The sequence below is a fragment of the Urtica dioica genome, chromosome 7 (genome assembly GCF_054948205.1).
Source record: "Urtica dioica subsp. dioica isolate 48M chromosome 7, U.dioica_male_clone48M_v1_H2, whole genome shotgun sequence".
Classification (NCBI taxonomy): Eukaryota; Viridiplantae; Streptophyta; class Magnoliopsida; order Rosales; family Urticaceae; genus Urtica; species Urtica dioica.
Genome location: NC_142762.1, coordinates 22,916,861 through 22,928,949, shown reverse-complemented (window position 1 = coordinate 22,928,949; position 12,089 = coordinate 22,916,861). Strand labels below are relative to the sequence as shown.

The window sequence follows — 12,089 nt, the reverse complement described above, 5'->3', positions numbered from 1 at the left end:
CTCTGATTCCATGGTCGAATGAGTGATACATGTTTGTTTCTTTGATTTCCAAGAAACTGCCCCACCGGCAAGTGTAAACACCCATCCCGTCGTAGATTTGTTATCTCTGACACTCGATATCCAACTTGCGTCAGTATATCCTTCTAGTACGGCAGGAAACTGACCGTATTGAAGTCCAAGATTTTTGGTTTTCAAAAGAAATCCAAAAATTCTCCCAATGGCCTTCCAATGCTCGGTACTTGGATTGCTAGTAAATCTACTCATTTTACTAACGGCGAATGCTATGTCTGGTCGAGTACATTGCATCAAGTACATAAGACAACCAACAGCACTAGCATATTCCAATTGAGCCACAGCCCTTCCATCATTCTTTTCAAGTTTTACACTTGGATCAAATGGGGTGTTCACTTCTTTGAAATTTTAATGTTTGAACTTATCAAGCACTTTTTCAACATAGTGTGATTGATTAAGTTCATAACCCCCACTGGTTCTACGAACCTTGATACCCAAAATAGTATCAACTTGTCCAAGATCTTTCATTTTGAAAGTGGAAGATAGAAACCTCTTCGTTTCTAATATTCCTTTCATCTCATTGCTAATGATCAACATATCATCAACATAGAGACATAGGAAGATCACAAGGTTACCACGCACCTTTGTGTACAGACACTTGTCACAAACGTTAGAAACAAATCCATTCGAAAGTATGACTGAGTCAAACTTTTGATGCCATTGTTTGGGTGCTTGTTTTAATCCATATAAGGATTTAACAAGTTTGCAAACCTTATGTTCATTACCCGGAAGCACATAACCTTCCGGCTGCTCCATGTAAATCTCCTCATCGAGATCTCCATTTAAGAATGCCGTCTTGACATCCATTTGATGAACATCGAGGTTATACAAAGAAGCCAAGGCAAACAACACTCTAACTGTTGTTGTCCTCGCTACCGGTGCATATGTGTCAAAGTAATCAAATCCTTCTCGTTGTCGAAATCCTTTGGCTACTAATCTAGCCTTGTAAGTGTTAAGAATGCCATCACTATGGTACTTCTTTCGGAACACCCACTTACACCCAATGGGTCTCGACCCTTTGGGTAGATCGACAATCTCCCAAGTGTGCTTTGACATAATAGAATCCATTTCATCTTGGATAGCATCCTTCCAAAAGGCAGAGTCTCGAGAAGCCACAGCTTCATTATAAGTCTTAGGATCATCTTCAATAAGAAGAATAATAGGAATTTTCCGAGCAAAACTCTCTCTATTTTCTTTCTACTAGGTAAAAAGAAATGAGGCGAGAATCTATTTCCTTAGACTTACGGACTCTTTTGCTTCTCCGAAGTTCGGGTTGTTCTACAACTACCCTAGAAGAACTTTCCTCTCGAGGCATCGAGCCTGCCTGGAGGTCGAGCTCGCCTGGGGTCGAGCTCACTTGGGGTCGAGCTCGCTTGGAGGTCGAACCTCCTTGCTGGTCGAGCTCGCAAGGGGTTTGAGCTCGCCTTGAGGTCGATCCTCCTTGGAGATCGAGCTCGCCTGGTCGAGGTTCTTCATAAGTGGAATTTTGAGGTCCTTTTCCTGTCGAGTTAAGATTCTCAAAGAATTCCACATCTCGGGATTCTACTATGACATTAGACTCTAAGTTTAGAAGTCTATATGCCTTGCTATTCATGGCATAGCCAATAAAAACACTTCGCATCCCTCGAGGACCCAACTTGGTCCTTTTAGGATCCATGTTTTTGTAGTAGGCTAGACACCCCCACACTTTGAAATACCCAATATTAGGCTTTCGCCCTTTCCATACCTCGTACGGAGATATTTGGGTTTTCTTTAAAGGAATACGGTTTAAAATATGACATGCGGATAGTAAAGCTTCACCCCACAAACTAAAATGTAATCCATAATGCGTTAACATGGCATTTATCATCTCTTGAAGTGTCCTATTTTTACGTTCGGCTAAACCGTTTTGTTGTGGTGTTCTAGGTGCAGAACATTCATGAACAATACCATTTTCTTCACAAAAGGCATTGAAATTACTAGGAAAATATTCACCGCCCCTATCACTTCTAAGGACTTTAATATTAACTCCTAATTGATTCTCTACTTCAGCCTTATACACCTTAAAAACATTGAAAGCATCATCTTTATGTTTCAATAAGTACACATATGTAAATCTAGAGCAATCATCAATAAAGGTAATAAAATACCTATTTCCCCCACGGGTTAACATGCCATTGAATTCACATATATCATAGTGTATAAGATCTAACAACTTAGAATTTCTCTCTACACTATAAAACGGTTTCTTTATCATTTTAGATTTCACACATATTTCACATTTATCCAATTTATCAGATTTGCACGAAATTAAACCACATTTAATTAATCTTTTCATAGTTCTAAAACCAATATGTGCTAATCTACTATGCCATAAAGAAACGGAATCAACCATATAAGCAGAAGGAGAAATTTCATTGATAACATTGTCAATAATACATAATTTGATCATCCCTTCACTGGAATAGCCTTTGCCAACAAATACACCATTTCGGGTCAAGATAAGCTTGCCCGACTCAAACACAGATTTGATCCCCAGTTTGCCAAGGAGATCGCCACTAACTAGGTTCCTACACATATCCGGAACATGGAGAACATTGGTCAAAGTGACCGTCTTCCCGGAGGTGAAGTTGAGATCAACGTTCCCGATGCCGACAACTTGTGAGCGATGCTCGTTTCCCATCTGAACTGCTTGTCCATCGTTGACTTCAGAATAGGTTTTGAAGGCAGCCCTATCATAGGCGACGTGAACGGTAGCACAAGTGTCGTACCACCACCCTTGAACCTTACCATTGACTGCCATTAGTTCGCTCAACGTAGCGACTATGTTGGTATCGGTCATAGTGGCGTCGACCTCTTTCACATCCGTCTTGTGGTGTCGACAATCTCGAGCATAGTGACCGGGTTTGCCACACACACAGCAGCCCCCTTTGGACCCCTTGGATCCGGGCTTGTTACCGGACTTGGATTTGCCGGAATGCTTGAATTTCTTCGAGTCCTTTTTGGAACCCGAAAAACTTTCTTTGTCATTCCACTTCCTTTTGCCCTTAGCACTCACCGCATTAGCTTTGGAAGTACCGACATCCGTCGTCTTCTCTCTTATCCTCGATTCCTCCTCGATTCGAAGATGTTTTTGGATTTGCTCCAAAGAGAAGTCCTCAGTATTGTGAAGAAGTTTCTTTCGATAGCCTTTCCACGAATTTGGCAACTTCGCAATAATCGCACCAACTTGGAAAGACTCCGGAATATCTATCTTTACAGCCCTCAATTTGTTGACAATAACTTGCAATTCATGAACTTGAGCAAGTATAGGCTTGTCATCAAACATCTTGAAATCAAAATAACTCGAGACAAGGAACTTTTTGGTACCTTCTTCTTCGGCCTTGAACTTGTACTCGAGAGCCTTCCATATCTCGACCGCCGATGGATTGTCGGTGTAGAGATCGTAGAGTCGGTCTGACAAAGTGTTCAGAATGTGACCCCGGCACAGAAGCTCGTCCTCTTGACGCTTCTTCCGGTCCGCCTTGAGTTCTTCATCGTCATCGTCCGTCGGCTCCGGGATGGGCACCAACGTCGGGTCGAGCACGTAGAAGATCTTCATGGCGGTGATGAAGAATCGCATCTTGTCCTGCCAGCGGGTGAAGTTGGTGCCGTCGAAGCGATCCAACTTGACGAAGTCCTGGCTCATCACTTCCAAACTCGAAACAGACGCCTCGGTAGCCATAGCACAAGATACTATAAGATTGTTAGATAATTCTTTGAAATTGAAGACTTCGAGGCTTGAATCACGCATAGGAACGGTTTCCTTATAGTATTTCGAGTACCCCCAAAGTGTCTTAAGGTTTCTGTACAAGAATACCGCAGGATACGACAAGCCTAGTTCGGACTGCACCAAGACAGAGTGAAAATCCGAAAATAAGCAAGAACTGTGTTTCTGGATAAGTATTTTGGGTAGAGAGAAAGTTGGTTTGAAAAAGCTGCGTCGATTACTGAATCCGAAGTCGGATTATATAAGCAATCGTACCTGTTCGCGAAGAGGTTCGACGAACATACGCACTGTTTCGGTCGAACTACGAACAGACGCACTGTTTCGGTCGAACTACAGTTATAGTCACAAACGACACGACTATTGGCCAAACGATAGCTCGTTTCAAAGCGATGTGACCGTTAGTTCGATCGGTAACCACAAATAACTGCTAAATGAGAAGGCTCGACCGTTGGCGAGAATTTCCGTGAAAAGGCGGTCGAGCTCACCTGGAGGTCGAGCTCGCCAGGAGGTCGAGCTCGCCAGGAGGTCGAGCTTGCCAGGAGGCCGAGCTCATCTGGAGGTCGAGCTCGCCAGGAGGTCGAGCTCACCTAGAGGTCGAGCTCGCCTGGAGGTCGTGCTCGCCTGTATGTCGATCTCGCCTAGTCGAACTGAAATGACTTCGTCACTTCGTCCAGTCGACCTCGCCCAGTCGAGCTGAAATGACTTCGTCATTTCGTCCAGTCGACCTCGCCCAGTCGACCTCGTCACTTTCTCATTCACTTAGTATTTGTCCCATGTGGGACTCTTTCCCACACACAAACTCACTTTCTCAATTAACAACACACTATTTTGTTTTTTTAGTGAACAAATTAAATTGAGCTAATTAAAACACCTATTTAATGTTACTCAATTTCCAACAGCAAGTACTTCCAAAAACATTAAAGTATTTGTCATTAGGCTTCCTCAAAGTAACAACAACATGGTTGCCAGATACTTTTTCAATTTTGTAAAAGCTTCCTTGCATTTCTCGTTCCATTCGGCCTTTTTATTTGCCTTTAGTAAGCTATAAAAAGACGGGCACTTATCGGTCAAATGAGATATGAATCAATTGAGTGATGCAATCCTTTCTGTTAACCGTTGTACCATTTGCATATTCCTTTGGGACGTCATATCTCGTAACAGATGGATTTGGTCGGGATTTGCTATAATTCCCATCTCAGTAACCAAATGTCCGAGATATTTTCCTAAACATACCCCGAATGAACAATTGGTAGAGTTGAGCTACATTCGATACTTGTTAAGTATTGAGAAGCATTCTTCCAAATGTGCTACGTGATCGGTTTCACCGAGGGATTTTTCTAGCATATTGTCTCGTAAACCTCCATGGTTTTACCGATTTTCTCAGCGAACATTTTGTTCATGAGTCTTTGATAAGTTGCTCCAACATTCTTTAGTCCAATAGCCATTACCTTGTAGCAATAGATCCATGATCTAATATGGATATTGTTTTCTCTGGATCCTCTGAATGCATCAAGATTTAATTATACCCCTATAATACGTTCATAAAGGATAAGATCTTATGACCTGCAGTGGCCTCGACACGTTGATCAAAGTAGGGTAACAAAAAGCTATCTTTCAGACAAACTTTGTTAAGATCGGTGAAGTCGATGCATACGCGCCACTTCCTCTTCTTTTACATTACGACAATTGTATCGGCTAGCAAATCCCGGTATTTGACTTCTTGAATTGATCCTACGTTTAGAAGTTGCAGGCATGAAGCTTGGATCAACGTTGAGTTGGTGAGACACAACGTCAATACTTATGCCAAGCATGTCCTCGGTGATCTGCGAATGTTTTCTTATTTAATTTCAAGAAGATTATTATCTCCTTTCTTAGGCTTTCCTTAAGCTTGGATCCGATCCCCACGCAGTGTTCGGGGTTTAAGCCATCGAGCTAAACTTGAGTATTATCTCGAGACACATGGCATCTTGCTCTTCCAAGCATTCTTCATCGGCTTATGTGCCTTGATTTTGGGTTATCCCCTCTATGGGCATCAACGTCTATTGATCATCGTCGGGCTTTACCATTTTTTTATTTTGTAGTTGGTCATGTAGCATATTTGGGATGCTTCTTGGCTGCCTCTCAATTCCTTAATCCATTCGGAAGACGGGAAGTAAACACACTGGTGATAGGTGGAGGGAACCGCCTTCATTCCAAGAATCCAAGGTCGTCCCAATATTATGTTGAACGGGGAAAGCAAGTCGAGAACTACAAATTCGACTATCCGATTTACCCATGTTGTCTTGATAGGGAGCTTGATAAATTCCATTGAGGGGTGACCAAACCGTTAAATCAACTTAGTTCGGTGAATTCTCGCTCGATAGTGGATTTGTCTGCTAGGAATTCTTACCCACGAGAGATAATATATAAATGATTACTAAATAGAATAATGGTTTACTTTATTAGCATCATATGATTAGTGGGTTGAGCTATGAATATCATAATCAATAGCAACTATCATTCATAGCCTTCGTATTAAACTGAGTCACATGTTAGACACCTGAGTTTGGGCGGTATAGCTAAAACATGGTCGATAACTAATACATGCCTGGATAGCTGTATCTAAAGTCATATATGCGGAACACTAGTGAAGGTTGATCATGACGTGCGAGCATTCTGAACTTGTGGTAAGTGCACGACCCGGACAAACTTTGGTTGTAGATATGTCATTTAAGTACCGTTACGACACACTAACTGCGGTCGCTATGATGGCACAGTGAAACTTGATCTAAATCCTGAAGTGATCATGGACACTGGATCTTGTTACCGCGCTCTTTGACTCATTCGCTAAAAGGCTACTATCATGCTAATCACAACTTATATCTAGGGAGTTTCGGAGCATGATTTGAGTAGGAAGTGGTTGACATATACGGAATCCAGCCTTCCTAAAAGAAGGTCAATGTTCACTCACCTAAGGGTTGATTTCAGAACCGATAGAATGCTGGCACTTCCGAAGTATGTACGTTCCGAAGAATCTTTCGTTGGGGAAGCAACAGTGCTTAGGGTATATACGTATCAAGAAAGATATAACAGATTAGTTGACCTTTCTCGATACGGGTTGAACCTGGAAGATCTTTGCCACGACCCGTAACCTCTCGTCGGCTCACGAACCGCGATGGTGGGCGACGTCACAAATCATATAATCAGCATATCAACATATCAAAATATTATAAAAAAAAAGATGCAGAAATAAATAAACATAATAACCATAAATACTTATATTAAACATAGTTTAAGAACGTTAATACATAAGTACAAAAGTGGTCATATGAAAAAACCCGGGAAATTTTTCGTTTTTCTCAATTCGAACTTTGAGTCTCATAATGACTCCTTATATATACATATTAGCTCCTGGGTTTGCGTATAATTACAGGACATGGTCTTAGGAGCATAGATTACGGACGACATTCAACAAGATATAGATATTATTATAGAAGAGGTTGATCCAGGGTGAGTTCCCATTAGCCTATAGGTTAAGAGATACACGTCCGGTCTTCGTCTTCGATTCTGTCATTCACATCGCCGCCTTTCCCTTCTCTACATTACCAAGGGTCATAAAACTATGAGTCAATTGACTCAGTAAGTGGGAGTTTAACTTAGAAAGTAAAGCGACTAATACCATGTGATATCATGTGACATGCAAGCAAGCACATAAGAATGCGTGATGAAAATCTAACTAGTTCTAGAGCATGACTAATGTGTACACACTCTAACTAGTACTTATCGTCCGTAAAGTTACATACATCCCCTGCTATAACCTTCAGAACAACAAGAGACCAGCCTTAGACTTTGAGCAGCTGTCGTCTGGCGGCCTAAGAGTTTATCGTTTGTCTGGGATCCACTAGTGGTACCATTTGCATCGTGATGTCGGTGCAGCCGAGCTTTTCTAGCAATGAGCTCTCGATTCACGATTACCATCTCACTACGGCACGGGGCACTCAGTGGGCCTCCGCTTGAGACTCCAATCAGCAAATGGGCTAGCGTTTTGTGAAGCAATCCCAAGGCACACGGGGCACTTGGTGAGCCTATGTCAGGGTCACCAGCCGACAGTGAGCACGTGTTTCGAGAAACAACCTCATTGGGTATGTGGCACTCAGTGGGCCTCTATTTTAGTACTCACTGCCATCCAGACCGATATGGTCCTCAACATAAGTCAATGACTTGTGGGTACCACCAACAACAATTCATTATGGTTTGGGTACTCTGAACCACTCAGAGTACACACTTATGCTACTTACAAGAGAGCGACTCAAGATAAACCCATAAAGAGATTTATTTCCCCTTTTATGCTCGTTAGTGTTTTAAGTTGATCACTCGGGACGTGACTCCCAGTACTTCTACCCTCTATTCGAATTTGAGAGTTAAACACAGCTCTCCTGTCTCCCCCATTGTAACGGGTCAAGCGCATAATAGAAGGGATGATTATATCACGTAGCAGAGGCTGTGGGTTTCACAAGTGTATGTTTGAACTTATCAGGCGAAGCCGAGCTAAGTTTTCAAGAAAAGCGGCCGAAGCCTTAAATCTTTGAGATTATTTGTTTTTATGGTTTTTCCTACTCTTGTTTACTAACACGTAACAATGCACGTAAACAGAGTTATTCCATTGGTATGTAGTTGACTTAGGTCTCCACACTTACCCGGAATAGTTCACCGGAAACTTGTTGACTTCCGAAGTTTCTTCGCTTTACACGCTTCTCTAGACTCTTGGCACGTCTTGAAGCATCGAGAGAAGAGTGAGATCGAGATCAACTCTTTTTCTGAATTCTTTATTTTTCGGCTTTGATGCGTCCGATTCCGTCGGGTCTCGCTTGTCCCGACTCGATCTGCGTATAAGCTTATTTTCATGAGATTCAAACCCCTCGATGTGCTCTCTCTCTCTTTCCCCGGTGTTCGTTCCTGGTCCGGCGTCCCCGGTGGCTCGCAGCGTTTTCTTTTCCTCCGGCGGAGCGTGCGCGCAGTGGTTATGGGTCGCGCGAGAAGCTGAGCGATGAAGAAGAAAGAAAAGAAGGGTGAAGATGAAGGAGAATGTGATTGAGAGAAGGAGGGTGGCCGAGCTGTTCTTGTGGGTTATTGTTGTTGTTTGTTTTTTTTCCTTCCTTGCAGGTGACGCGTGGAGAAGAAGAGGGGAAGAAGAAGAAACGCAAAGTGGAAGAGGAAGGAAGAAGAAGAAGAAATCGAAAAAAGGGTAAGGAAAGAGAGAGAAAAATGGATTTCTATTTATATGAACAAGAATTCCATAATTGCTCATTTAAATCCTTCTCTTTTCTCACCATCTCAAACCGATCCCACCTTCAGAATTTCTTTCAAATGAGTCCTGAAAATTGTTACAACTATATCCTTCATCATATAATTTTTTAATTAAATCCGTGACGGATCGGATTTTAATGATATGATTAAATTGAGAATTTTCTCGTTCATTCTCGATTAATTTAAATATATTTAAAGTTTCTTGGAAACAATTCTCGTTCTTTAGAATTTATTTCTTAAATTAAATTCCGGAATATCTCTTCGGAAAATAATTTATTATTCGAGACGAACTCGATAGATCCTTATTTATTTCAAGATTTTCCATCACCTTAAAATATTTAATTAATTCGATAAACTTATATGACCAAAATTCACTCAAGAATTTAATTGTAACAAACGGAAGCTCATTTATTCAACATACATTCACAAGTCGAGTGATTCAAAAAATTATCCTTTACAATCCCTACCTCTTAAAAGAGTTTCGTCCTCGAAACTTAGAACAGAGCATGGTACTTATATTGCATCTCACTCTCGAGCTCCCAGGTGGCATCTTCTTCAGCATGCCTCTTCCACAACACCTTGACCAAACGGGTGGTCTTGTTCTGCAAAATTTTCCTTGCGATCAAGAATCGCAACGGCTGGCTCTTTATATCTAACTTCAAGAGAGATCTCAACCTCTTGCTCTTGTAGCACATGCGAAGGGTCAGACACGTATTTCCGTAGCATGGATACATAGACCACATCGTGGAGGTTGGATATGAACAGCGGTAACGCCAAGTGATAAGCTATCTTGCCTACACGGTCAAGGATCTCAAAAGGTCCAATATATCTCAGACTGAGCTTCCCTTTCTTTCCAAACCTCATCACACCTCCCATTGGTGAGACTTTCAGAAACACTTTCTCTCCAGCCTCAAACTCTAGAGGTCTCAAACGCATGTCAGCGTAGTTTTTCTGATGACTCTGGGACGTCTTCATTCAGGCTTGGATTCTCTTAATCGCTTTAATGCTCTGCTCTAGCATCTCAGTTCCAACAAACTTGCTCTCACTAGCTTCATCCCAATGAATTGGAGAGCGACAGTTCCGTCCATACAAAGCTTCGTACGGCGCCATACCAATCGTCGCTTGGTACCTGTTGTTGTACGAAAACTAAACTAGCATAAGGTAACGACTCCACGAGCCTTAGAAGTCTAAAACACAAGCTCGAAGCATATTTTCTAACACTTGGATTGTTCGTTCGCTTTGACCATCGGTTTGTGGGTTAAAAGCAGTACTAAACTTCAGACAAGTCCTCCAATTCTCTTGTAGTCTCTTCCAGAACTTGGAGGTGAAGCAAGCATCACGGTCAGAAACAATCGAGCTAGGAACCCCATGGAGACGTACAATCTCCTTTATATAGAGTTCAGCGAGTTCGTGCACGGTGTGAGTGGTCTTGATGAGCAGAAAATGAACTAATTTGGTCAATCTATCAACAATGACCTAGACTGAGTCGTGACAAGCTGTGGCTTTTGGCTAACCTGACACAAAATCCATCATTATCTGCTCCCACTTCCACTGCGGAATCTCGAGTGGTTGCAGCATTCTAGCTGGTTTCTGATGCTCTGCTTTAACTTGTTGACAAGTTAGACACTTTTGGACGAACTCGGCTACGTCTTTCTTCATTCCTAGCCACCAATACACCATTTCCAAGTCTTGATAGATCTGTGTCACACCTAGATGTACCGAATATGGTGTCCCGTGAGCTTCTTCCATCAACTGCTTCTTGACTTCTTCATTGGATGGCAAACAAACTCTGCCGTTACATCTTAGAACCTCGTTTTCATCCAATTTGAAGTCACCCTATTTACCGTTTTGAGCCTCAAACAACTTCCCAAGAAGATATTCGTCTGCGTACTGACCATCCTTGATTTGCTCAAGCAGTTTTGGACGTACGCTAAGAGCGGTTAACCTGCTTGTGATTAGCTGAAGCTCTAGCTTCTGCACATCATCTTTCAGATGGAGAGATGTTTCCACCAGACTTTCTAAGGATGCTACAGACTTAGGACTGAGAGCATCTACTACCTTATTGGCCTTACCTGGGTGATAATGCAAATCGAAGTCATAGTCATTAAGGAGTTCCATCCAACGTCATACGCGCATCTTCAACTCCTTATGAGTGAAGAGATATTTTAATGTTTTGTGGTCTGTATAGATGTCGTAATGGACTCGGTACAGGTAATGTCGCCATATCTTAAGTGCAAGCTCTAGGTCATGGGCAGGATACCGAGTCTCATAATCCTTCAGTTGTCGTGAGGCGTATGCGATGACTTTCCTGTGCTGCATCAAAACTGTGCCCAAACCATGCTTAGACGTGTCGCACTAAATGCTGAATCCTTCAATTCCTTGTGGAATAGTGAGCACTGGTGTGGTCATCAGCCTGTTCTTAAGCTCTTGTAAGCTCTTTTCACACGTCTCGATCGAGAGGAACTTCTGTCCTTTACAAGGTAGTTGAGTCAAAGGCATGGCGAACTTAGAGGGTCCTTCCAAAAATTTTCTGTAATAGCCCGCAAGACCCAAGAAACTCCTTATTTCAGGGACCGTCTTTTGCTAACTCCACTGCCTCATGGCTTCCACTTTGGCAGGATCTACCATGATACCAGTGCTACTGACAAGATGATCGAGAAATACTACATGTTGCAGCCAAAATTCATACTTCGAGAACTTGGCGTACAGTTGCTTTTCCCTTAGTCTGCTTAGCACTAGCTCCAGATGTTGCTCATGCTCTTCGTTAGTCTTCGAGTATATTAAAATGTCGTCGATGAACACGATCAAGAACTTATCCAGAAAGTCCTCAAATACTCGGTTCATCAGGTTCATGAACGCTACAGGCGCGTTAGTCAATCCGAACGACATAAGTAAGAACTCGTAATGACCATGTCGAGTACGAAAAGCATTTTTTGGATTGTCTTCGTCTCGAACCTTTAGCTGATGGTATCGCGAACGCAAG

The 12,089-nt window shown here is 42.3% G+C and overlaps 1 protein-coding gene across 1 annotated transcript; it reads right to left on the bottom strand.

The window, feature by feature from the left end:
- Positions 1-9,661: 9,661 nt before the first annotated feature.
- On the bottom strand, positions 9,662-10,042 carry LOC149390449 (uncharacterized). The gene has a single exon (XM_089619774.1). The coding sequence runs from the start codon at positions 10,040-10,042 to the stop codon at positions 9,662-9,664; it is 381 nt and encodes a 126-aa protein (XP_089475900.1).
- Positions 10,043-12,089: the final 2,047 nt, after the last annotated feature.